Genomic DNA, 25,963 nt, shown 5'->3' with positions numbered 1-25,963 from the left:
ATCTGTCGAATATTTGTTACATAAAAGCGACGCAACTTCGACAAAGGTACATACATAATATTTCTTCGACACTAACCGCGTTAGTCTGTGAGCCGAGAAAATATCTTCATATAGTTATACTATCCTGACACTCACAAACAGCTAGGATATTGCATAAAAAAAAAAGGTTTAATTTGTAGAAAAATTTAAGGAATAAACATTACTAAAATCGTATCACCGACGTTTTGTATAACTGACGTGTATAATATATATATAAATGTACATAACTAGATTTATAAACATTTCCTTTTATGTTCAATAAACAACAGATCCTTGAACAAGCCCTTGCTCTAAAGCAGTCAGAATTATATAAACTACTGGTGGCTTAGCACCGAGTAGTAACTAATACTGCGATACATAATTATCCTTTCAGAAATTAATTACAATCTTGAAGTAATAGCGACGCAAAATAAATCGAGCTAGTGTGTCTAATAATTTGACGCTACGTTCCTGTATATTATATATGCGACTTGCAGATTCGCACGCTTTCAAAATGCTGCGTATAAAAAAATAAATCCGCTGTGTAAGCCGTCGATTTTTTTCTTTTATGTTAGATACATACGAGTCGCGAGTACATAGAATTTATAATATAAATTTATAAAATTGATATTATGTATATAGACATGAATATACATAGATATATAATATATGATATAAATTTATAGTATAAATTTTATATGTCACTTTATATAGCACTTTATTGACACGATCGTTTATTATTGACAAAGAATATCTACCAATGTGATTCTGCCATCTCATTCGTTCGTTATTTTATCGGTTGGTTTATTTTATTGGTCGAAAAACTGAAGAAAGAACTACTTTGGATTAAAAGAATTACTTTAGTTGGAAAGAAAAGATCTTTTAGCAACATGCTCATATGCGAAAGGTAGTAACAATATGCGTCCTAACGGACAACTTTAAAACTTTTATTGAGCAAAATAGACAACGTACATTTTTTTCCGTTATATATTCTATTATTTGGATCTGTTTTATATTGCTGAACTGACTCTGCACTAGTTCAGAGTTTATATTTTTCCTTCCAATGTGGAGTAAAAAAGATAAACTCTGAACCAGTGCAGCCAGTTCAGTGACAGAAAACAGACCCCTTATCTTCGAGTTCTTATATTTTTCCTAACTGTGTGCAGAAGCTTGTACGGGGATGCCGTACGGATTAAGTAGATATTCTTGGTATTAGGTTTTTCTCAGTATATATTAATTTCTCATAAAAATATAATGTCTTATTTCAAGCACATGTTATTTATACGGCGTATATATTATACTGCATTATGTAATATCGATTTATCGGTTTACATAGCAAAGTCTGTTCGTTAAGATGAAGAGCGTTCGGCAATAAGGATAACTTTATGTTAGACAACTAAGATAGAAGTTCATAAGGGGTCTTCACGGTGTGCCTTCCTGATCAGGTAGTTCGAAACGCATAAAAGTGAGCGAGCTGCTTCGATAACGCGACGAAGGCAGACTATGGCTTGATGACGCATGCGAGAACAATGCAGGTACATCGTCGAAAACATAACTGGACCGTCCCAATGTATCTTCGCTCCACCCCGCCTGGGGTTTGACTGTGAAATCTCATGAACTTCTACACCTACGATCAATATTCGCACACTTCGTATTGCAAGCGGAGGGGGGAGGGAGAGGGGGCATTAATTGAATTTCTATCTCTCCGTTCATTCATCTTTCATGGTCTGCATTTCAGCGCGGAGTTTGCTACTCAGACCTGTGGAGATACCTCCTGCGATCTGTCACTTTAAATTGCACGATAACATGGGAAGTTAAAGAAAGAGAAATAAAGCTACCGGCGAAAATTGTGACGGTTGTGTGTCAGAAAATAGTGGGAAGACCTTGTTCCGTATAAATATTATGTTACACTGTACACGCTCCATACAATTTTACAATAGCAGGCCAACGAGCGAGTTTAGCTTGCCATATTATACATGCTGATAACTATTCACAACCGAATGAGGAGACAAATCGAAAGCTTAATCAAGTAAAACCAGTAACAGAAAATGTCGATTATTTTACACGCTCCAGATTCACTCTCCTGATTCTTATATAATTAATAGAAAATAAATTTCCTATTTCGTTCACGATCGATTTGTCCATTTTATAGCTCTCGACGTATTAATCCTTTTTTTTTCCTTGTGCGACTAAAACTCGTTCAAATATTCGTTTGTCCTCAAATTTAGCATACTTTTCATTGATACAGAATAAATTTTCTCTCTCTCTCTTTTTTTCTTTATTTGTCAAGCAAACGCTTCGAAACATTTAATAACAGAAGCAGTTGGCGCGTTTTCTGGATGTCTGTATTCTAATTGTGCCACATTTATACAATATAATATTTACGTATAGAATTAAGTGCGGCGAACTTCCTTGATACCTCGTATATATTTTTTATAAATATATCAAAGGATAAAGCGTCTTAACGACATTTTTTCCCGATTGACGAACGAATATTACTTATACAGCTTCACTATAGCATCCTTACTATCTCGCTGGCACGGCTGGCATTTTCTCAAGGAAGTCCTGCTCGATTACAGTCTCCAGTTGCGTGTTATTTATCGGCACGTATGTGTCGCACGTAGCACGACTAAGGCTTGAGAAGAAATGGTGCAGATCTTGCAAAGAACGAACGTTATTCGACGTTAATAGAAGCTCCCCCGGATTCCTTTTCGGCGGTGGACCTTCTGGCTTGAACTGCAAAAAGAGATCGGTATAAGTTTAAGAAAATAATAAGGAAAGAAATATTTCTGTTTATTATATATTATAAAGGAGCAACGCGAAACAATATGCAAAGAAAAGTTATATTTGTAGCACCAAATGTTGCACAATACCGCTCGACTCGAGAGCGCGCATTGGCTTAGGTACAAAAACGAATATATATATGCGATTTCTCACGATACTAAAATAAAATAAGTATTTCAGTATTGCCGCAGTGGTGCTACACCAAGTTCCTATAATTTTCATTCTCGTAACACATATATTAAATGTAACGAACGCAAGATCTCAATAATCGTTATTTAATAAAAATTTTTATGCTTCTCGAAAAAAAAAATCTAATTAAAATACACAAACGACAAAGCTGGATTAAATGAAATTTTTTTCGTAACGTACCAACAGCAATGTCTTTAAGTGGAACCGATATAAGAGCAGGGTCACAGTGACAATTGAGACTATTCGTATAGTTTAATCCTAACAGTGTACACCGAGTTTGTCGAGACAGTCTGTGCAGAAGCGATCACAGCGATGATCTGGCTGAAAATCTTATCTTATTACAGTCTGTGCACCGTAATAGTTCTTTCTGCACGTGAGTACTAAAGCAATATGATCATTTAAGAGATAAACGATTCATATTTTTCTTCTATCTCCTTTTTTCAAAGAAAAACATAGACTCATATAAAGTGCTTTCTCTCTGTTAAGTCTTGAATATTTTATCTGTGCACGTTCTTTCATTTATACAGAATGTATAAATATAATCCTGAAATATTTATGAACATAAATGTTCATCTTTTTTGTTCATGATTATATTCTAAATGCTCTAAATGGTTATAATGTAAGTTAATTGATGCCAATTATTAATGAAGAGATGGCTGTGACGGGACGGCCTTTCCTACCAAGTTAATTTAATTAGTTCAATTTCCTTCAAATAAAAAAAATTATTTAACTTTTTGTTCTGAGTTCTTTAAAATGAATCTTTTAAACATCAGACAAATAAAAATTAAAACGTTTAAACAAGAAGCGACTTATGACGTAGTGATCTATTTCATCTTCTCCTATTTTAACGAAATAAAAGTAATTAATTTTATTTACTTTTAATGTGCGTATCAATTAATAAATATTGCGATAATTTAATTATTGCATTTATTACAGAATATACGGGCGACTCCGACTACAACGATTTTGATTTCTATGAAGATTTATCAACGGACCACTCGAGAAGTATTAATAAAGAATACAACAATGTCGCGCAAGACAATTTTTACGTTGCAAACGATTTCGACGATGCAGAATATGAGGACGGCGCGTATCCTAGCTCAAACTTCGCTGTTTTTAAAGACAATATCGGTTCTTTTGAAAGGAGTCCCTTCAATAAGCAGTTTGACTGGCACAAACTGCCCGAGAAAGTTTACAGATACACCAAACATCGAATTCCCGGGTACGACTATGACGAATTCGGTTACATGCGTTCCAAGAATGTTCAGGAGTGCGACGACAGATCGGTCTGGACGCATTGTCTCTGCCAATTCACATGTTCAAAACCGGATGAAGTAGACTGTTACACGCCATGCAGAAGCGGATGCGAGTGCAAGGAAGAGTACGTTTTTGACGAGAAAATACAGAGGTGCCTGTTACCCGAGGAATGTTCGACGAAAAATTACAATTACAATTACTAAACTTTATATCGACATATATTTACGCTCTCAACGTTCATTGAGCTACTCTTCTTCGCAAGTGCGGGAAATAAGGTCGACTGTGTAGCCGACAATCGCGCCAAATAATTTATCGTGTCGCGAAAGCATCAATCGTGGTAGCTCACCTTACTGTCCATCAATTTTGCTATTCTCGTAATATGCGGCACAAAGTCTGAAGATAAGTTATTGTTATCCATACAGCCTGCCGCTGCATCTCCGACGAATGCCCATTTATACCTGTAAACAAGCGGGACAATACAGATTATCTCGCAACGAAATACGCGCCGCTTCAAAATCTTTCTCTCTCCGCTTACATCTGAAATTGTGGTAATCTATGCGCGTCCAACAGCAACGCGAGGTCTAACAGCTTGGCGGCAGCCAGCTGCAGTTGCAACCAGTGAGGATGCCCGTGTGCCTGAAGTCCGTTGCTGGCGTTAACAGCCCACGACGAGTCCAGAGCGGACAACAGTTTGATGTGCGAGCTACAAAGAAATGTAAATGCTGTGTCATTTAGATCGCGGCAAAGTGAAAAAGTTTCTTGGGAACTTTAACTGATTCCGCAAGGTATAAATAATATGCAATATTTCCCCGCAGAGCTCGATCAACAAGATACAAAATTATTATTAGTAATACCCTTTGACATTCTCGACATCCTCGACACAGTGGTGTAAAGTCTTTTCTCTTGTGGTCCTAGTTATTCTTTTGAATATTTGTATCTAAAGCTACGTACTTTTCACAGCAAGTACTTACATTTAGTTCTTTGATCATTTATCTGTTTCTTAAGTACATTCACCTCTTTATACTTGAAACCAGAAGTTTGTATATATATATAATGTAAAAATAATTTTAATATAATATAAAAATAATTTCAAGCATTGTGTGACTTTATTCTAAACATACTCCTAGACACTGTAACTAAAATATATCTTTTACATCACTGTATTCGAGTACCCTTACAACATTAACAATATGCGCGTGCGGTATGTCGAATATGCATTGGACCATCGAGTTACCTGCTATGACGACTGCCGTCCCAACACCATTCAAGTTACGGAGGCACCACAAATCCCATCAAATCGCGAAGATGCCGAAACAGAGCCAAAAACAGTACGATATTAGATAGTATCCATGTTAGTGGGGGAGACATACACAAATATTATGCTATTTAACATCCTTTATCTACACATATATTTTAGATCCTGAGAAGTAAATCGCATACTTTTGTCTCGCGTTTCTATTCTACATATTATGAGATTGCGGTTTTTGTCGTTTCGAGCATTTTGAAAATATTGGTGAATATCAGATCTGAATATTGGTCCCAAAATTGATGCAAACCATTATCGATGCCAATATACTAATAATATATCTGCATAAAAAGATTTTCATTATAGCGGTCTTTTCCGATGTTTACGAGTCTTGGAGACAAAACATAAGTTTTTGAAAGAAAATTAAAAGAATGAGAAGAGTACTCTCGACTCTCGATACTTCAAGACAGATAACTGCGTATTATAAATAAACGTATACCATGCACATACGAAGCAACAGCGTCCCATAAGCAAGTTTGCTCAATAAGCACACGAATCAGAAGAATTTACGTACCTGAATTCTTCGCTGTCTGTACTCAATTCCTGTTCAATGTAGAGGAATACTTGAACAAGCTCGCTAACTATGACCGGCCATAAGGATGTCGCGTGTTGTGGTGACATTCTCAATAGCAGTACGCGAAAACAGAGAAACACTTGCGCCTGAATAGACGGGATTACTTGGGGTAGGCGTAAACTGTCTGCTAAACGTTCTGAAAGCAAAACAATCAGTGTATATGTGTATGTGTGTAAAAACCTAATTATACGTAATACATTTTATATACTCCTGGAATATTCACCTTGTATCTCCGGCATATATTTGTGATACTGATCCATTTCGCTGCAAAGAATGACGAACGCCAGACGTTTCAAGAGTTGTGCTTTCTGCTCGTACTCCTGTTCTTTCGAAGAAAATATACTGATCCCGCTGCCTTGAGCCATGGAGACGCGATCTATTTAACGGAACAGTCGTAATGTGTTAATTTTTATGATTATGGTAGACACACGTATCAAAAATGTAGTAAAATGTGCATTACTCATTAAATCTCTGAAGGTAGTATTGTCGTGTGTCATCAAATTGTCTATTATGGTTCTCCAATACGGTAGACAGGCCGGTGTCATTTGGAAAAAGGCCGAGTCGAGCAACAAATCTAAAACGTCCTTGCGCCATGCCTTTCTCGTGTACTGATATCCCGATAAGGAAGCCAATAGTTGAGAGCAAGCGGTGAACGAGGCAATATTTTTTATCCTGTAAAATTAGATAAAATAGGCAAAGTTCAAACGCTGTTCTATCTTATCCGAATCTCAAAGAAATCCAAATAAAATTTCTACGGTTGAAGAGCGCAGCCATTTTCTAAACTTACGTGTGATTCTTTAGGTAAGGTGTAACATTGTACATGAGATTTGTCAGGAGCGTTACCACGCGCTCCTTCTCTTGCGAACCGTAAGCAACATCCAACAGTGGTGCGAGTATTTCCGCTAATACCGCTTGCGCTTGAACGCTATACGCCGCATTAGGTGGGGTTCCGGGTGTTACTGTAACGCAAAGTTTTCAATGATAATCACGAATATATTGCGGGAGGAATATAGAGCTGTTTGCAATTGCCAGACTGCATAAGAAAAAAGAAAGATAAAGCGCGAAAACAAAACAGAATTTGCCGTTACGTTAAAGATTCTTCGAATATGTCTACAAAATAAATTGCACATTACGCACCAGCACCATTTTTTCCCTCTTTACCTTCCGAAGAGCCTTCCACCACCTCGAAAACGTCTTCTCGGACGGCCAAATTTCTTCTTAGCCACGTTGTTTGCTCTAAACAAGCACCGGCTATTTGCGAACACGATTCGATCAACTGAAATGTTTATTAAGAATAGTTTATTATAAGCAACTGTGTTATTAATTGTACAATAAATTACACAAGAGAGATAATAACCTTCGCAGACACGTCTTGCAAGTCTTTGATGTCTTTCTTCTCTTGCATAGGTGGGCATTTTTGTACATATTCGTTCAGTATAGCCAGCAAGAGAAATTGGGCAGGTGCTGTTAGCGATAGACCATCCTTTAATAAACTGAGCAAGGATGCCCAAGACTCGATAAGCGATTGTGACGTGTTACTCTGCATGTAGACATAAAGTAATTCTAGCACCGAGACTTCTAGTGAGAAATCTTGCTTGATTCCATGTATCGGTGGTGGTGTTTTCACTACTTGATGCACGGTGTGCACCAAAGTATCAATGGGCATAACACGAATCGCACTAACAAGATGAACCATTACTTGCTGATTAGGGCAGGCTTCCGGAAGTATCTGGAAATACCGAAATAATTACAACTCAGCATTCTTTCCAAAACTGATAATACTATTTTATTTTTCATTTTATTATCTTTTTAAAGATATATAACGTCGGGTACCTTCTTTGACGCAGCGGATGGTTGGCGCCTTTCGTGCCATGCAACCGCGACTGCAGCCAAGAAGTTGGCTCCGTGATGAAAAGAAATTGGAGACAGGAGCTCCAATAATTGATATTTGACTATTCTCGGACTGCCCACCACACAACTGGCTTGTTCGCTATACGATATTATTAAAAAGATATTGCATTAATACAATATAAACAATTTTTCTACATATTTGATTAAAAAGTACAAATAAGTATACTTGTCTTTTGTTGCCAGAACCGCTTGCCATAAAGCAGACAATGATGCTATTATTCTTGGTAAATGGCTTAATGCTGTTCTTCTGGCGTGTTGCTGCAGCTCGTTCGCACCAGTTTTATCCTTCGCTGTGGATAAATCCTATAAAAAACGAGAACTTTGTTATTTTGTACCGAATAAATCAAATATCGATTAATTGTACTTCATAATTATAAAATATATTTTGTCCAACTAACCGGAGAAAGTGGGCTGGGCATAAAGACGTGTATGAGATTGTTGAATATCTGGCCGGGATTAGCACCGGGAATTCCCGTTTGTATCGTACCACTTAACGGTTGATTAAACGAGAATCCAACTTGCTGAGAGGTGTCCAATAGACAGTAATGCAGCAAGTACGTCAAAGCCTCCAAATGTGTTACGGTGTAATCTGCAGGCAAGCAGCATTCCACTGTGCTTATATCCTGTAATTTTGATGTCAATGTTGCTTCTTCGCTGATGTAATATGACGCTAGGTGCTCAATATTGCAGCACAGCTGATGAATAACCGACGTTACAACGGATGTTAAAGACGGTCCCATAAAAGGTAGACTGGACGTAACAAGAGTGGTCCAATGTTGATGAAGATGTCTCATGTGATCCTACAAAATTTGTATTCATATACGAATTACTTATTTCGTTAGTGATTTTGTTAGACCGATCATCACTTTTTACTTAATCAGATTGGTTCGTAACTTATACAATCAATATTTATAATTTAAAAACATTATATATAATTTAATAAAATATGTTATATCGTGCTTTGATTATCGTGTTTAAAAAATGGGTATAAACTTTTGAACCGATTTGACAATGTACGTTGACATAAATTACGTACGAGTTGCAGGGCGCTAAGAATACTAGCGAGGAACATCGGTTGCTGTGGTATTGCTGCCCCAGAGACATATTTCAAACTGTTCCCGATCAAGTTTGACGTCCGTGTCGGCGAACTTAGTATAGGCGACGTCGTTAAATTAATTTCCTCTCCTTTTTGACTAGTACACTGATGCTCCAACATAATTAACGCTAACAATAACCTAGAAAAATAATAAATCAATCGTTATAAAAAATTACACAATTACAACTGAAACGGGTTTTAACGCTAATGTAAATTTTGAATAGTCTCGTCAGTAGCAAATTAGCGAAATATTCTTGCAAGTATATTTGCTGCATATTTACCGTAACAACTGTATCTGGAAAGCTTCCGTATGATCGCTTGCTCTATATTTACATTTGTTAACATCATTGTCGACAAACGGGTCATTAAATAACACGATTTCTTCAGTAAACGTGGAAACATCCTCATTCTCCTTGTGAGCGTTCTTCATGCTCATAACACTAGACACAAGACAGTGCAGAGCAACTTTTTGTACTTTACATTTAGCCAATAAATCAACTATGTAGCAGCTAAAGCCTTTCCCAGAATCGCGGACGATCGGGATTAATTCGGAAAATATTAGCGTCAGTAACTCTGCACTCGCAAGTTGTACCTATGTGGGAGATATTTTTATCAACATAATTAACAATATCCATTAAAAAGAATAAATATAAGTTTAATAAAAAAAATAAATAAATATTTAAAAAAAAATTTTATAACACTTCTTAATTTATATCTTCCTTCAATGTTTTTTTAAGACATTAAATTAAGACATTTTTTTAAAATCGAGCACACACCTGGCGATTACCAGCGATCTCTTCGCACGTAAGTCTCATCTGTCCCAGATTTGGATAGTAGCTTCTCGCGAAGTACAGGCATACGCTTATCAACACTTCCAGATACATGCTACTCCTGTAAGCCGCTATGAATTCCGTATTAGCTACATCACCATGAAAGTTCCGACCAAAAACACTTTTCCTATGTCTTGCCAACAAGTTTAATAACACTGTGTTCTTTGTTGCATTCGTCACACCGGTTGTTGCCGCGCAACACAGAAACATTCGCATGTTCGTCAATAGTTCGTTCCTGAGTGTACGCAGAGCATAAAGAGTCCTGGCCGAATCATACACCCCACAGTAGAGCAACATGTGAGAGTGAAGGTTGTGAACACCAAGGCCGACATTTCGATTAGTTTTCGCGTTATGCTGTGGAATTTCCTCCTGCAAAAAGTATTGAACGAAAAGATATTGCGACGTTTGTCATTTCGCCAAGCCAAATAACAAGATACTTACGCTTTTAGGTGGTTCGGCGATGTCGCACAGTTGCATTGCACGATCGAGCACTTCGTTCAAAATCTCTTCGACTATGCTGGTGCAGCTGGAATTGTTGAAGTACTCTTCCGCAGTGGTGCTGACATCGAGTTCGCCTTCGTCGTCGTCCATCGTCCAGCTGGGCACCTCCGCGCTCGCTTCGAAACTGCCGATATCATGATCGTAATTCGCGCTGAATTCGTTCGTGCTGTAATATCTGCCCTTTATGATAGTGCCCGCCACCTCCCTGGAACTGCCCGGCATTATGACAGTTTCCTTCTTTTGCTTCGACTGTTTGTTAGTTACTTCAGGACTGCTCGAGTCCAAGCTATTCGTTATGGAATCCGACGACGAATCGACATCGTCGTTCAATTTCTTGTAGCTACTCTTATCCTTTGCCTTCAAGCTGGAATTCGTCGATTCGAATAGACTCTCGTCTAAACTGGCAGTAGAACCTTTGTCGAAATCAATTTTCTTGAAACGGGTGGCATTTTTCAGCAATTCCGTTCCCTTACGCATACGGGGCAACGAATCGTCCTCCGTCAAAGAGTCATTTGAATTTTCGTTACAGTTGATCGAGAGGGGATTTACAAACACGGAAATCTTCCTGTTGCCGGATATACTGGGCGGTACCTCGAGTTCCTTCATAAACTGATTTCTCTCCGTGACATAGTGATTGCAATTATCACCAGTCGCCAGCGTTGTCACCGCGAAAATTCGTTTTATCTTCACAGGATTTATCGCCGGCTTCTTCTTCTTACCCTTCTTCCACCTTTTATCCTCGTCCACGCTATCGCTCACGTGATATATCACATTACCATCGACCGAACTGATCGCGTAAATTTTCGCTGCACCCTCCGTGTCGTCTTGTACCTCCGATTTCTCCTCCACGGGATCGTTCTTCGTTAGGACGGTATTACTGTGTTGTATACTGACGTGAAGGACGCTCATACGACATGTGGATGGATCTAATAGTATTGTCAGCAGGGGATCTATCACGCGCGATATGTCGCCGCGCATCAAGGAATGTAGCAGCCACGATTGAGCCTGCAGCTTTAACGGCGAATTATCAGCAAGCTGAAGATTGTCCAATATTTTCAATAAGGATCTACGCAACACGACAGAACACAAAAGCAATATTTCGTGAAAACCATAAATGTTACATAATTAAAGCTGGACAAACATTAGAAACCTTTTTACTTACTGGTCAAAAGTTCTGAGACAGCCACGCAACCTTGGATTCGTTTCGATTTCTCGTCCTAAATGCCACAAAGTGGCGAATCTACCGAATGCCTCGATCCTCTTCTCGGGATTCTCAGAGATGAGCGCAGATCCTATCAGATCTTCGACCGCGTCGCAGGAATCGTATAAAGCGTGATGCAATTCGTGCAAAAGTTCTACGCAACGCATCCTGAACTTATGGGCGGGAAGTTCGCCCAAATGATTCCACAAGGAATGTGCCAATACCTTTATGTTAAAAGTAATTATGTTTAATATTTTATTTTTAATGAGATGTACCGAATGCAGAAATCTTATTGGGGTGTACCTGAAACACATTAGTATACTGCATCAAGTAAGTTACATGCCATTGCTTCAACAGAGGCACGATAATAACCGTCGTCACACCTTCTCCACTTTTCGGATGTGTCTCGACGTCATTGTGTGCCTTCAACAATGCCACCAAGTCCAATAACGTGGCGATGCTCGTTAACTGTAACGCGGGTTGTTTCTGCAACCAGCAGGAACAGACTATTAAAACTTTCAACCAATCCGGAAGAACGTGCTCGAACTTTGGCTCCTCCTCCACGAGTACGTCGTCGCCGGGCAAAAAGTACTTTGGAAATGTGGACAACTCGACAAACAAGCTGGACGCTATTTTCATGGCTTCGATCCACTCCGATTGCGCTGCCATATCGAGAAACAGGTGAAAAATATCCAGGCACTTGGTATCCTCGGTTACGGATGTGTCTTGACTAAAGAATCCGGAATCGTCTATGTTTAATCTGGAATTCAACAAGAATTCCAAGTAACGCATTCTCTCGTCAAAACTCTTTCTCGGATAAGACACCACTAAATGATCGAACATATCCTGTACTGTTCTCTCCTTGCTGAGTATCCGATTGCTAATTAATTTAACATAAAATATTTCGTATTGCCGCAGGCACTTTTCCAACATGGAGTGCTGTGCCTGAAACGCCGGAGATGGTCCCCTACACAAGGATCCCGTCGATCCCATTTGAGTAACATTCTTGAAGTTTTTCAACGTGGGTAGACGGCTGTCCGAAGATTGATTCTTCGAAGAGATTCCATCGGTCTCAATGCAGCTCGCTTTAATATCGTCCATGCTTTTATTTCTAGATAAAGGTTTCGGGTCTTCGCTCACTATAACGGATATGCTACTGCCATCGGCTTGTATAGTGTACGCGTCGTTTAATTTGGGAGTGCTTTTGCTCGCCTTCTTCTTCGACTTCTTCTCGTTCCTTTTAGCGGCACCGCCGGAATTGGCTCTTCTCCTTGTACTTGGGCTTTTCTCCACGAAGGGGATACTGGACGTGTCGGGCTTATTCAATTTACTATCCGACTGACTCTTCTCTAAAGGGATCGCTGTTAAGGAATTATCGCTGGGAACTGTAATGTTATTCAGAGACGTGTCCAACTTGGTATCTACTTCACCACATTTGTCCGCATGAGCCGTTATCATCGTTGGTTGCACTCTCGACAAGATCTTGCCGCACAATTTGAGGCTTTTCGAAATTTCCATCGGGGACAGGATGTTACTGTGATATAAAAGCTTGCTGGTTATTTCGTAAAATAAGCCAGGAAGATGTTCAGACGGCGTGTCGATAAACGCGTCCAACGACACAGTCTCAAGTAAAAATTCCGTTAGCACGCATACTTCCACGAGATTCGGCATTCCACTACCGACCGGTCTGACAGCGACGTCTTCGATCGCGACTCGCGTCTTCGCTCTAGTATTGCAGGCTTTCTCAAACAGATGCCCGCAATGTATCCATATGTACGACGGTTCCAGAGTCGAAAATAACAGATTCGCTGACTTCACCACTTCATTCGCTTTCGATGCGTGACTCGACACGGATTGTTTGCACGCGTTATAAAATGTTCTAAAATGTAACGTGCGATTGTTAGAAAACATGTCGAAGAATTCGATTTCAACGGGATAATTTTATTTTACAACGCATAGACGATTTTACCTAAACACTTCAAACAGAATGTCATCCAAAATTATTGGTCCAATATCCACCTTATCAAGTAACGAGACAAGTATTCTATATGGCTTCAAATCTTGCGAATTTTCTTCGCACGCTTCTTTAAGCAGATATTTTATCGCTTCGACTAGCATTTCCTTCGAATACGTATCAAAATACGTTACATCCTCTTTAGTATCTGCAGTTGCGTGGGTCTTCTTCTTTAAAATCGATGTGCTCACTTCAGTGCCCAACAGCCAAGCAAACAAACGTCTACAATTGTAACGCGACAGAAAATATATACAATATATACATATAAAGTATAAAAATTTGAAGAAGACTGTCATACATTGCGACCTCCTTTACCTGTTTAAGCTCATGTCTCTTCGCAATATAGTAACCAGAGCAGCTTTTATTAACAATATCATATCTCGATGCGTTAACTGACCGTTGTGCATAGGAAAGCCTATCAACAGAAAATCCAGTGCGCTTCTCTGCACCAACACCGAAGTGTCTCGCACTCCAGCACATAAGGCTGAAATCTTTTATAAAACAGTACATTAGAGGATCAAATTTTAAGGATGTATATCCATTGTTTAAACGCAAAATTTTTCTCACCATAATTTTAGTATTAGTACCCATAATATATTTTTGCTCCTCCGTTGATAGCTTCTTGTTGAAATGTGCTAGCACAAACGATATCGCAGGCAATCGAATGCCAGAGTTTGAAGCCAAGCAGTCCCAGAGACACGCATAAAAGTGTTCCGCACCCACACCCTCGCACACTTTCTCCAGTAAGGAGTTAGTTCTGGTAAAATAATGTTCTCATACATTTTTATATCACTCACGCACAAATTCTACATATTATTTACGAATATAACACGAAAAAATGCTGCAAAGATAATAACGTAGATCGTACCTGTCAAAATGATCAGATCCATCTTCTAGGCCCAAGAGGACGCCGCTTAAAAAACCACTCAATCCTGGTCTCAACCTTTCGCCGAGTGGCACAAAGTGCGTCTCGTACACGGTTAACAATGACGGCCTGACATTCATAGCGGCATGACCCAATAACGGAAATAGCCCTAATCGAGAACAGACGAGTATACAGAATGTACCAAAATAGCCTACCATTATTTCTTTCACGTTTTTCTCGACAGGTGACACTTACCCGCGCTATAAATGAAGAGCTCATGGCTGAGCCTATTAGTGCCCATACACTTAAAAATAATGTCGTACGTTTCTAAAGCTTTTAGGTGAACACCAGAAGGTAACGCCGGATGCATGCATTGGGCCAATCTCTTCGATATTTTGATTCTCCTTGGAATAACGGGAAACTTCATATGGCTCAACAGCACTTTGTTGAGCTTTCCCAAGGCAGAAATTAAATCTGCCCATTCGCTCGTGTACTCGAAGCTTTTCAGGGCCTTGTCGACAGCGGACACATAGCTGTACGACAAATATATAACATATCACAACAAGTTCTTTAAACTGATAAAATGTCAACTATATTACAATTATTACTGAGCCGCATGTGCCACTGATGCTAAACATGCTAATCTACTTACACCCGATACTTCGAGTCCTTCATCAACTCGTACTCCTCCAGAGCGATGGAACCCATTGTTGCGTCTCTCTCTCTCTCTCTCTCTATCTTTCGCGACTAAACGAACTACGCTGCGACGATGCTGTTCCTCCACATCACTTTACATGATTCCAGATTTCTACCTCACGGCACAATGAGTCACGGCGAGGTTCCCCAATTACGCCGCGGGTTTTATCGCGCGGCACATCGTGGCTTCAGATAAGGCGGGCACCGCGGCACCTGGAAATCAATCCTCCGCGTTACCACGTATAGAGCCCGTATATGTATACGCGTCTCGCGGCCGTTTTCCCCGCTCGGCCGGACTCCAGGGAAACAGAAATTTACCCTCTCGCTCTCTCACCGGACGAACCGACTGGGCCGCGGTCGTTCATAGTTTCATAGCTCGCGTCTACGCGTCTGTGTTTACACGAGCCAAACCTGTCGTCGGCCCGCTATCTCGGTTTGGTTATCTCGTCGTAGCGCGGCGCGCGGCCGTCTCGCTCTCCCTCCACCAGGAATTCAGCGGCGATTCACCGAGTCGACGTACCGCTCGGCGCTCGCAGCCTCGAGTCCTTGAAATCGCTCCTCAAGTGCCAAGTTCCCCGCCAGGTAATCCCCCCGACGTCTCTCGAACTCCCGGACACGTAAACGGTCGATCGTCGGTAGTCCCAGCTGTCCTCCAGCTGTATCCGGCGGGACCGTGTGGCGCGTGGCGCGACGGCCGCGACGCGCGCTTCCGAACTTCCGATCTGATTATATACTCCGAAACTCCGATTCCCCCTCGGGAGTTCGGGAGTCCATGGGTCTCTCGGGATCGGGCTATCGGAGACCGACGAGTGACGACTCCGAAGTCCGATGCGCCACCGAGACGCAGTACGCACCGACACCGACCGCACTCGGACGGCTCGCCTCTCGCGGTTCGACGTTCGTTGACGTTGACGTTGACGTTGACGTTACGCGCGTGACGAGTATCGGATCGACGTGGAGTCGTGGACGACCTTTCGACGGACTCGATTGACCGAAGGCGACTTTTGATTAAATTTAATTGGCGATTAATTCAACCGGCGGAATCGCCCGCAGCAAAATTCCCAACTGTATACTTCGTCGTGTCTGATATGTAATCCCTTTTTCCATATATAAGTATGTTAAAAAAATGAATCATTAGAAAACTTCTTCAGGCGTCTCTTTCCTCGCGCGGCTGCACGACGATCCGATCTCTTTCGCAACGACGTAGGATTTTAGGCACAATTTTGCATCGCGCACATTACAGAAAGATACCTTTCGTCAGCCTCGATACGTGGAACATATGTGGAACGTTTGAGAGCGGGGTATTTCCAAGTCTAAACGTAAACGTATTCTTTTTTTTTCTTTTTTTTTTATTACGAAACACTTTAAAATCCACGATCCATTTATCTCAGCAATCGTGCATGAATAACAAAAGGAAAAGAATGTAACAAAGTCGTCTCTTTCGTTTTCCGGAATTTCGGTAAAAATTCCAACAAAACTCGCAGAAATTACACAGGAATTGTAAAAATAACAAAAATACTTGTGAAATGACAAATTATTTCCCAGTTGATTAATATACATATATCGACTTGTTGTAAACTTACAAAACAGATTTATTCCGCTTGCACGGAAGCTCAGAAGTATCGCACTCGAGATTTGTATAAAATTCATACGGAATGTTTACAAATACTACTATTTTTAGGGGAGACAGTCATATCGACGCTGTTTACACCTTATTCTTTCGTTTACATTTATACGAGAAACCCGTGCGATATTTAAATACTGGAGAAATGTTCGCGAACATTTACGCGCTCCGATAAGACGGTATAACAAAACAAGTAAATCTCGTAAGATAACAGTTAATAGTAAATATAATGCATTAACATAATACAAATGCAACTTTATCACTCTGCAGTAAGTATCGCATTTTTTCCTCACGATTAACCCTCTACCGCCCTTTTGGAGAACGAATATATAAAACTATACAATAAAACACAGTAAACCTGCATTTTTTGAATACGGCAAGATTTAAAGAGGGAATTTTCGCGTCATATTTTTCAACTTGCAACGACTGACTAGCAATCGCAAAGAAGAATCGAGAAAGTAATAAAACTGTCACGTCGTACCAAAAAAGTTACATCGAGTAATAGAGAGTTAATATGAACGTGCCAATTTCTATAATAAAAATATCTGGCGTGTAAAATATCCCACTTGAGTTGTACATTATTGTGCGTTTTGATATTAATCCCCACATATTCGTGGTCTCGCATCAGGAACACAGTTTTGCACCTAAGGGTTGTGGTTTTGCGCGCTCCAATCTTCTCTGCTGTTGCTCCATTAATCGCTGCTCCCGTTCTCTCCTTCTTTGCTCTCGCAGCACTTTGGTAGCGTCGCTAAAATCGTCCACTTCCCAACCAGTAGTATTTTCCTCCCATTCCTCTAATTCATTCTGGACATACGACAAAAACACGAGTCTCCGGAGTGTTACAAGCTCGCTTTCCAGCATAAAACTTACGGTCGGAACAGGATCCATGGCCGTGAACTGTGCGACGTTGCAAGAGCCGTCCGCGCGCTTATCCTTTATTAAAATCTTCGTCTGCCTGGTAATTCTTGGAGTCATATCCTACAAGAGGTCCAAAAGTAAAATCTTTAGTGTTCTTATCGACCGTTTCAAAATGAGCCTTTTAGAGTTACCTCAAAAAAGTTAAGCTGTTCCTCGGTGGGCGAATCGGGAGGCTTGATCGCTTGCTGTCGATACTGCTCTATCTTCGCTCGTACCGTGTCGACCGGCTTGTCCGGTATAACGACAACTGGATTTTCTTCCCACTTGTCCCACTGCTCCATTTCCTTAAACGATACCGTACTCGATGAGCATTATTTTAAAACTCAAGATACGTAAGCGCACAGCAATATGTTCTCCATTTTATAATCCACGAAGACTATACCCTACGAAGGCATCATATTATAGTTTTCTCGGCTTGTTTCAGCCGCGTTCCGATATTCACTGCCAGCGACGTGATATAGACTACAGATTTTCAGTAGTTTATATCACCGGCAGTGAATATTGTGACGCAGCCTTCGACGAGCTAAAGCACCGTTACGTTTCTACCAATATATTCTCGCAACATCGTTATTCTCATGTACTTGACATAGGAGGTATCGCACGACACATGACTGACGAGTATACCGTCGAGCTAGTTAGAACGTTCGGCACCACGCCAACGGTGGACAGGGGCACGGAGTCGCAGGACGATCGTCTTCGACGTCGGAGGCAGCACATCGCGCGCTTAAATATCCCGAAGAGCAGCACGAGCAGGGCCTTGAGCCGATTCGTCAGAAACTCCACGGCCATTTTTTCGGCTCGGTCGGCCGAACTGAACGGAGAAGCTAAGCTAACCTCTCCTCCGTAGCCGGAAGACGGATGTTCGCGCGGTTACCGGGCGCGGACGCGGCATCGGCGATCCATCATGCGAGTCGATTCGCCCTCACATCGTCTCGCGCGTTTCTCGCGCACGGGATACGATTTTATCGGAGAGCCGGAAGAGATACGGGCCTGCCTGGGACGTACATAACCTAGATCACTCCCCCGCCCCCGCTCCCCGTACGATTGCGCTGTCGGTTGACAGATCGAGCCATCGAGCGCTCGATATCGAACGGCGCGACTATCGAAACGTGTTTAGGGGGTGATGGGTGATTTGATGAAAGTCGGATTGAATTGATTGAAGTTAATCGCCGATAGGTGGTATAATTCAAGTTGGATCGAACTGACCGAAGTCACTCTGAAATGGAAGATGGAAGACGGCGAAGGCGCGCGAACGACGGACACGTATATTTAGTGCCTTTACATGATTTTATTGATAAATCAACGCAAATACAAGTGTGTGTCTATAACAAATTAGATATTTTTCACATATCGCAGTTGAGTTTCTATTTCAGTGTGAATGTTATTACAATCGAGTCAAACAGACTCGCGGAGATATATCTCATTGTTAGGGTTAATGTAGGCATTTTTTTTTTTTTAGGCAAATGGCGTAAGGCGTAACTTAATTCTTTAATTTTGAAGCATTTGTTTAAATATAAGCACCTCTCGGACCTTAATTCGCCCGACCAAGACGGCGTAGCAAAATATTTTTAGAAAATAATCTGTATACTACAATTCAGAAAATAACGAATTTACATTTATAATGTAAAAATCAATATTAAAATCGTGCCGTTTATCGATAAAAATAATGGATATCTGTCCTTCGGGTATTCGCCGCGACGTAAGAAAAGAAGCGGCCAATTTTTTGCATATATATTTTAAGCAAGCTGATCTGTCCTTTTACTATAAAAATTGCCTGCGTATAATGTGTGATCGAGTTCTCGTTTGCCAGCGAAAATATAACGGAGTAATTCGATTTCTAGACGCGCGTGCACTTGTCGCGTCTGGTGTTGCGATCGTATTGGCACTTCTCGTACGCGGCGCACTTCACTCCGTTGCAGTAAACAGCCTGCTGATCTGCAAAAACACGCAACGGATGTTCCGGTGATTCGAGACGCTCGGGAAGTCGACGAAAAATCACGAGGTACGTTTCTTTAGAACTTTAGATAGCGTGAGATACATTTGTTGTGTTTGAACGCGTTTTTAAACCCTTTGCGGTCGAAATTACTTCTCGCTAATGAGCAAAAATCACAAGTATATTTTATTTTCAGTCTCATCTCTGATCGATGAGTTTCGTGAATCGAGGAATTTTTCTGGATGATTCTGAAAACACATCAGTTTGCCGATTAAATAGGCTGCGAAGCGTTGCGTCGCTCGACCGCAAAAGGTTTTAACTCTACCGTGAAAACAGGATTGTCGTATGTATAATATATCGTACGTACTGCTTGAGCCCTTGTAACCGCCGTCACTGCCGGTGTTAACGGGGCTGGTATCTGCGCACGACGTGAAACCGCATTTGTTCGGGCAGCATTTCTGATTGAACGGACACTGTCCGTCCCCTATGCACCTGGAGCCACAATTGCTCACGGTGTTCCTCATCGGGCAATTGCCACTTTTGTCTGAGGAACGATTAACAACGATTGACGATAATTAACAGGAACTTCTCCGTGACTTTTAGATTAATATTTGCAGATCGTTCCTTTTTAGCTCTCGCGATTCTCGCGATTAATTTTTCGGTGCTATTAGCGTCCGTTAACATAATTATCATTAGCGTTATGAATATCGCTGATCGTTTACTTTATTACTTGCATCGTCATTACTTTATTAAAAAATAATCTCTATCTTTCCGCACCCTGAACATTATTTTGATTACATGACGCAGGTTAATTGCTAATGGCGTTGCAAATTAATCGCAAGTTGTAGTCACAATCGACGCGTTTATTTTGTTGACGACGCGCGCACGCGAGGATGCTATAATTGAATATTACGTAGCTTTAAGTATCCATTAAAGTTCTTCGTGTTGCACCGCGTCACTCTCTTTTTCCCGATATGCAGATATGCGTTTCGTGAGAAAACTAAATCTGAACTATGAAAATTTTAAATCTACATACATAAATAGAAAGTCTTAAAATTGAGAAAGAGTAAACATATTTCTTTGTAAAAAGTTTGGAATCGATTCTTATTAGCAAAAAGTTCGAGGTGCTAACATTATATATTCGATTCGTAGGAGGAGAGATGCGGATTCTATTTTAGAAGTTCAACTTTTTGTTGAAATATAAAACACGATGAAAATAAAACGGTTTTCCCAGACTCGTGTGTGAGAGCTATGCAAAAATGCAATTGCATATTTTCGCATTCGGTGCTCCCGCGCATATAAGTGGTGGTGCTTACTTACAAAACGTTTGAGAGAACGTGCCGGCGACCAGCAGAACCAGCACTACCGCGAACGCTAATAAGCTTCCTGGAAAGTAAATATTACGCAAACTCGGTGTTAGTTCCAGGGAACGTGAGACCATAATCCAATTTGAAGTGGGCTTTGAAAGGAAGACTCGCCACAAACGTGTCATTTACATGAATTATAGTTACGGTATCGATAACACGTCACTATATTTAATATCACCTAATTGTTTTGAATGTAGAATTAATTACACAAATGTACAATTACTTTCAGAGTCCATAATTAATTATATATATAGATGTGATACGTAAAATTGATCTAATGCTTTCGTGGCGCAATCACAAATGAATTGTCGCCGAATTTCCGAAGCGTCGCGTACCTACCATAATTAACAATAAGACTTATGCTAACGATGTTACGTGATGGGAGCCGTGTGGCGCGTTTACGAGAAGCGTCGTCTGTAACTTTCAAGGCTGCGCAATTGAAATACTTACGGTTCATTTTATGAGCCGTTCTTGAATAATCTTGACTAAAACTCCGCGGCGAGGTTTCAACGAGACTTCTGGACGCGTGATAAGAGCACCGGCTTTTATAATGTTTTCCACCTCTACTCTACGCATCGAGCGAGTACGCGACAAGAAGAGAGTGCGATACACAACGAATTGTAGGAGTCGAGATATTTCTTACGATAAGAAAAACAGTTTATTCATAACTTTTGCATCAATATTTATAATTTTACACGATACTACGCTTAACGAATACAATATATAGTATATGACGAGATCTTTAACGTGTGTCAAGGAATTGCAGTGATCTAGCTTGTAGTTTGAGACTTTTCTTTTTATAGAGCCTAAAAGGGTCTTATTGTCTTCTGGAATATTTCTAAATGATTCATTGCTGGAGTCAATGGACATCGGAAAAACACGTGATATCGAAGAGATTAAGTTTCGAAACTTATCGCATTTTAAAGATAGGATAGTTACGAAAAGTTTGTTTTATAGGGTTTCCTAATGTTATCATATTCGTAAGGTATGATGAATACGTGGACGATGGTCACAGAATAAATCGCGACTCGTGCTCGTCTATAGTGCGGACTGGTCCAGTCAACTTTTTTGTCGATACCGTTTACTTGAACTCGAGCGCTTTTTATTCTTTCTTTCTCCGCACGTTGCATCGTGACGTAAATGACGATGAGATATAAAGCACGAATATTATGCGCTACAATCACGTAATTAGCATTACAGTTTCGTTTACGTTGCAATAAGAAATATCTGCGTGCTTCTTAAATTAAAATTGAACGACACCATTGATTATTGATGAAGGCTATGCTGAAAGTTTACATATAGCTTCTAATCTTGTACATTTATCTTAATTTAGTTCAGCATGAGGATATTTTTCTTCGTGTCTTACTTAATTAATATTTGAACAGCTGTAATTTAATTATATTTTAAAAAATAATTTAAATTTAGTAAAAAATCCGAATATCTCTCCAGGTGAAATAAATAATATTTAAATTATTAATTATAACTAATTATTTTTGTGGTTGATGATCAAAAGTGTAATTGACTATAGAGCTTTATCCGAATTGTAGAACCGTTCTCACGAATCTTGTTGTGAGCATTTCAAATCCGTACTTCATGAATAGCTGTTTGAGACGTTCGTTTAGTATTCTTCTCTCTCTCTTTAGTATTCATAGCTGTTGAACCTTTGTTTATTGCTTCGAATAGTTATTGATTAGTCAAATAAATTCAAAGCTAATTACGTGGAATTGATGGGGAGTTTGTTTTGATACTTATCAAATAATCTGCTAAAGCAATCACTTAACAATAAAGGTTAACGAGCAATTAAATTGCGTCGATACATATTTATATGCCGAGAGCACATTTCTGAATCGTGTCAATAGATCCGCCACTGGTAACACAAGTGCATTTTCCTTGATGCTGTTTCTTGCGTATAACCTTGGCCTTTGCTTATATCAATCTGTTTATTAGAATTATCGATTAGTAGAGATTTAAATGTCCGTCTGGGATACTTTAATAGCTTTTTTTGTCATTTTATTTACATGAATTTTATTTATCTCTTTTGTTAACAATTGATAAATTTATCTTGAGATACGACAGGTATAAAAAATAAGGAATATAAATACAAAAATGATGTTATTAATCGTGTACATGACAGTTTAATATAGTCTCCGCTAATTTTAATTTTTTCACGATAAAAATATAATTGTGGGTATTACGATACAAATATTCTATTGTATTCCGAATTGCAGGCAAAAAGATAATAGAACATGTATAGGTATATAAAATAGTAAACGTTAAGATCGCAAAAAATAAAATTATTACCAAAAAAATACACTTATTATGCGATAACGTGATCATTATGAAATCAGTGCTGGATGTTTTAATTATTATAAATGTAATAGGCACGTAAAAATCGAGATTAGGGATAGTAATCAATGTAATCGTTTCCGATGCGCGGAACAACCGGTTGAATTGGAATTTCGAGGGTTTCAAGTACTTCAGTTTCCGGCTTCTGACAAGCTAGGGCTCCACATCTATTTTTGCAACATTTTAAGTTTTCCCTGCAATCGTTGTCGCCATTGCAAGTTGATGAGCACACCCATCTTCCTTTTGGTACCGATGGGCAAGATCCTGGTTTCTCATCTGCACAAAAGATTATTCATTTTTTTATATACAAGCTTGGGAATTTTATGATTAATTTATTATATTTTTATATAAATATTATCACAATATTTTTCAATCACCATACGTGATACGACTATTATGACGGTGACAATACAAAAATGGCCAAAATTGTAACTCTTCAGGAGAGTTATTAATAGAATAGTTTCCTTCCTGAAAGTTCTTTCTATATTGGTTGTAATAGAAAGAAAAAAGATAAATACAAAATTACATAGACTTTTTTGAAGCGTGTTGATAAAATAATATACACTTTGTTTTACTAATTAAATGTTTAATATCACATATATAAAATATACGATAAATTTTACAATCGCTTTAAAATGACGAATTGATGTTTCTGTTTCAGGTCGACAAATTAGGCGTAATGTGTGACGAGGAGATTACTCACCTGTCTGGGCAGGTCGCGTCATCGTGACAGGCATGGAGCAGATGGAACCACCGCATCGGGTCGGACAACATTTGCCGATTCCTGCGCAGTGTCCGTCAACGTAGCAGGATCGTCCGCAGAACTGTACAGGTAAGGCAGGTGGACACGAGCCTGGTTTGGTCGCGTATCTGGTTTGCGTTCTCGCAATAGCGATCGTCGCCACAAAGACTAGAGACACGACTAGCAACTTCATTCTTTTGCCGGACACTATAGCACAGTATTGGGAGCTACGCATGAAAAATATTTTACTTTTAATACGAATAAAAGATCAAAATAAGTTTCGATAATTCGGTCTGTTCGAAAGTCGTATCGAGCAATAAATTTATGAAATTTTTTAGTTAGAAAAATCGAGAAACTTATTTAAAAAGATGTTTTAATAAATTTTAAAATAACACTTTTATAATACAATTTTAATAATTAATTTGAATGATGGTAGAAAAGAGGATATAAAACGAGAACACTTTTTGAGAAAAATGCATTTAAAATTTTTATTCTGTCAATATCTTTGGGAGCAATATTAGAATTTTATTATATAGGAATAAACAGAATTGTATACGCTTCTATTTTCCCGGTATGAAATAAACATATTAAATGCATTTTTCAGAATAGCATTTTTGTTATATTTCCTCTTTTGCTTTAAGCCCGCTTTAAGGAATGCAGAATAATTAATTTCACTATAGCCAAATTTTCGCATCTTTTATCCTTCACACTTTCCTACGCGAATTTGGAAAAACGGAATAAAAGAATATTAAATGATTCACGTTAATAGACTAATCTAGAGTTTATAAACAACGCAACACTGAAAGATCGCTTGCTACACGCCGGCTTATCTTTCCGTATATTTATCTTGCCCTCGACATTCGCGCTTCACTGTTTTGTAATAATGCGCAACGCACTGTTTGCACGAAAAACGCGCGGATAGAAGAAACCACGCTCCTCACATAAAACGTACACTTGAAGTATATAATGCGATTTGTTTATGTCATACTTTTATACTCGAGGAATACAGCCAGTAGCAAAGGTGATCAATGTCTCCTTGTTTTTGCCACTCAACATGAATGGTACCTCTGATATATATGCCTGTAGTCATCAGCTTCGTCTTTCCCCCTCCAAAGGCGAGCATTAAACATCTCACCGCTCTCACTCCTTTCCCACGCGCAACTTTATAACGCCATATGCAATTGTCACAATTTACAATTATAATTTACATTGGAACAATGTCATTTTTTGTCTCTCGTTTCCGGTATAACATTTATTTAAAATTAGATGCACTTATATTGAAATAATGCTTCTCGCAATTGCGCATGGGGCTGCCTCTGTTTTAGAGACTGTTATTTCTTCGTAATATTCGTATCAGATACGCCTTTGAATATGGCCGTTATAATATAATCGGAAAACGTCGGCGGTGAACCATAACCGCAACTGTAATTAAAGCCCTAATTAATGAGAGGCCGATTCAGCCGGACGGAAGGACGCGGTTTCGGTCCAGACTGTTTCCTTCGTAATGAGGTTTCCTTTCTGAAAAGTATTATTTTGTTTGAAAGGATAAAGTTATTTGCTTTCTTTTTTATTTAATGATTATTACATAGCATGTTAGAGCGTGCTGTTTTTGATCAAAAGTTTTGAAATAAAAAAGTTTTATGTTCCTTTCTTTAAAAATATCAAGTCATAATAAATAGCATTTGATTAATTAAAAAAGAAGGAATTTTAACGAATCATGGAATCTACGTTGCATATATACAACAAAATCGATTTGTTCAATTTTAATAATAATAAGAGGGAACCATTTCC

The 25,963-nt window shown here is 39.4% G+C and overlaps 5 protein-coding genes across 11 annotated transcripts; 1 reads left to right on the top strand and 4 right to left on the bottom strand.

The window, feature by feature from the left end:
* Window positions 1-755: 755 nt before the first annotated feature.
* Window positions 756-16,614, bottom strand: LOC143908075 (protein DOP1 homolog). 3 transcript variants are annotated; one of them, XM_077425361.1, is made up of 26 exons: window positions 15,561-16,614; window positions 15,199-15,455; window positions 14,802-15,079; window positions 14,550-14,715; window positions 14,249-14,438; window positions 13,997-14,172; window positions 13,637-13,903; window positions 11,971-13,546; window positions 11,629-11,891; window positions 10,407-11,532; window positions 9,912-10,334; window positions 9,417-9,727; window positions 9,076-9,274; window positions 8,438-8,839; window positions 8,206-8,342; window positions 7,962-8,118; window positions 7,486-7,857; window positions 7,266-7,404; window positions 6,916-7,087; window positions 6,589-6,800; window positions 6,352-6,504; window positions 6,069-6,264; window positions 5,483-5,494; window positions 4,784-4,951; window positions 4,595-4,706; window positions 756-2,754 (listed from the first exon to the last, which is right to left on the bottom strand). In XM_077425361.1, exons 2-26 carry the CDS (start codon window positions 15,252-15,254, stop codon window positions 2,545-2,547), a joined length of 7,473 nt encoding a protein of 2,490 aa, XP_077281487.1. In that variant the 5' UTR covers window positions 15,255-15,455; window positions 15,561-16,614; the 3' UTR covers window positions 756-2,544. The 3 variants fall into 3 exon arrangements, with proteins under 3 accessions (XP_077281487.1, XP_077281489.1, XP_077281488.1); XM_077425363.1 differs by having other exon boundaries at window positions 7,290-7,404; XM_077425362.1 differs by lacking the exon at window positions 5,483-5,494.
* Window positions 2,773-7,268, top strand: LOC143908081 (uncharacterized). Its single transcript, XM_077425374.1, has 2 exons — window positions 2,773-3,364; window positions 3,928-7,268. The coding sequence occupies exons 1-2, from the start codon at window positions 3,304-3,306 to the stop codon at window positions 4,449-4,451; spliced, it is 585 nt and encodes a 194-aa protein (XP_077281500.1). The 5' UTR covers window positions 2,773-3,303; the 3' UTR covers window positions 4,452-7,268.
* Window positions 16,615-16,761: 147 nt separating the features above from the next.
* LOC143908080 (receptor-binding cancer antigen expressed on SiSo cells) lies at window positions 16,762-18,813 on the bottom strand. 2 transcript variants are annotated; one of them, XM_077425373.1, is made up of 4 exons: window positions 18,409-18,707; window positions 17,916-18,068; window positions 17,737-17,844; window positions 16,762-17,670 (listed from the first exon to the last, which is right to left on the bottom strand). In XM_077425373.1, exons 1-4 carry the CDS (start codon window positions 18,571-18,573, stop codon window positions 17,491-17,493), a joined length of 606 nt encoding a protein of 201 aa, XP_077281499.1. In that variant the 5' UTR covers window positions 18,574-18,707; the 3' UTR covers window positions 16,762-17,490. The 2 variants fall into 2 exon arrangements, with proteins under 2 accessions (XP_077281499.1, XP_077281498.1); XM_077425372.1 differs by having other exon boundaries at window positions 16,762-17,844; window positions 18,409-18,813.
* A 239-nt stretch (window positions 18,814-19,052) lies between these two features.
* On the bottom strand, window positions 19,053-21,679 carry LOC143908085 (waprin-like protein). The gene is made up of 4 exons (XM_077425381.1): window positions 21,535-21,679; window positions 21,038-21,103; window positions 20,085-20,261; window positions 19,053-19,719 (listed from the first exon to the last, which is right to left on the bottom strand). Exons 1-4 carry the CDS (start codon window positions 21,539-21,541, stop codon window positions 19,622-19,624), a joined length of 348 nt encoding a protein of 115 aa, XP_077281507.1. The 5' UTR covers window positions 21,542-21,679; the 3' UTR covers window positions 19,053-19,621.
* A 1,377-nt stretch (window positions 21,680-23,056) lies between these two features.
* On the bottom strand, window positions 23,057-25,319 carry LOC143908082 (WAP four-disulfide core domain protein 2). Of its 4 annotated transcripts, none has more exons than XM_077425376.1 (3): window positions 25,161-25,319; window positions 24,134-24,399; window positions 23,057-23,706 (listed from the first exon to the last, which is right to left on the bottom strand). In XM_077425376.1, the coding sequence occupies exons 2-3, from the start codon at window positions 24,363-24,365 to the stop codon at window positions 23,483-23,485; spliced, it is 456 nt and encodes a 151-aa protein (XP_077281502.1). In that variant the 5' UTR covers window positions 24,366-24,399; window positions 25,161-25,319; the 3' UTR covers window positions 23,057-23,482. The 4 variants fall into 4 exon arrangements, with proteins under 4 accessions (XP_077281502.1, XP_077281504.1, XP_077281503.1 ...); XM_077425378.1 differs by lacking the exon at window positions 25,161-25,319 and adding an exon at window positions 24,934-25,044; XM_077425377.1 differs by lacking the exon at window positions 25,161-25,319 and adding an exon at window positions 24,854-24,960.
* Window positions 25,320-25,963: the final 644 nt, after the last annotated feature.

This window comes from Temnothorax americanus, unplaced genomic scaffold (genome assembly GCF_048541705.1).
Source record: "Temnothorax americanus isolate GAGA-0224 unplaced genomic scaffold, ASM4854170v1 Scaffold9, whole genome shotgun sequence".
Taxonomy (NCBI): domain Eukaryota; kingdom Metazoa; phylum Arthropoda; class Insecta; order Hymenoptera; family Formicidae; genus Temnothorax; species Temnothorax americanus.
Note: the sequence above shows the minus strand (reverse complement) of the source record. Positions and strands in the feature narration are given on the sequence as shown.

Excerpts from the sequence above, each read along its gene's own strand:
- LOC143908082 (XM_077425375.1), bottom strand. The coding sequence starts at position 24,769 with ATGCATTTAATATGTTTATTTCATACCGGGAAAATAGAAGC. Across the intron at positions 24,400-24,728 it reads CATACCGGGAAAATAGAAGC|CTCCCAATACTGTGCTATAG; the intron begins GTATACAATTCT and ends TTTCATGCGTAG. Across the intron at positions 23,707-24,133 it reads GACGCGACCTGCCCAGACAG|ATGAGAAACCAGGATCTTGC; the intron begins GTGAGTAATCTC and ends TCTTTTGTGCAG.
- LOC143908085 (XM_077425381.1), bottom strand. Across the intron at positions 20,262-21,037 it reads CACGTTCTCTCAAACGTTTT|ACAAAAGTGGCAATTGCCCG; the intron begins GTAAGTAAGCAC and ends ATCGTTCCTCAG. Across the intron at positions 19,720-20,084 it reads CGGTTACAAGGGCTCAAGCA|ATCAGCAGGCTGTTTACTGC; the intron begins GTACGTACGATA and ends GTGTTTTTGCAG.
- LOC143908081 (XM_077425374.1), top strand. The coding sequence starts at position 3,304 with ATGATCTGGCTGAAAATCTTATCTTATTACAGTCTGTGCACCGTAATA. Across the intron at positions 3,365-3,927 it reads CGTAATAGTTCTTTCTGCAC|AATATACGGGCGACTCCGAC; the intron begins GTGAGTACTAAA and ends CATTTATTACAG.
- LOC143908075 (XM_077425361.1), bottom strand. The coding sequence starts at position 15,254 with ATGGGTTCCATCGCTCTGGAGGAGTACGAGTTGATGAAGGACTCGAAG. Across the intron at positions 15,080-15,198 it reads AAGGACTCGAAGTATCGGGT|CTATGTGTCCGCTGTCGACA; the intron begins GTAAGTAGATTA and ends TTTGTCGTACAG. Across the intron at positions 11,892-11,970 it reads AGTATACTAATGTGTTTCAG|GTATTGGCACATTCCTTGTG; the intron begins GTACACCCCAAT and ends TTTAACATAAAG.
- LOC143908080 (XM_077425372.1), bottom strand. The coding sequence starts at position 18,573 with ATGGCCGTGGAGTTTCTGACGAATCGGCTCAAGGCCCTGCTCGTGCTG. Across the intron at positions 18,069-18,408 it reads ACGTTCTAACTAGCTCGACG|GAAATGGAGCAGTGGGACAA; the intron begins GTATACTCGTCA and ends GTATCGTTTAAG. Across the intron at positions 17,845-17,915 it reads AACAGCTTAACTTTTTTGAG|GATATGACTCCAAGAATTAC; the intron begins GTAACTCTAAAA and ends GACCTCTTGTAG.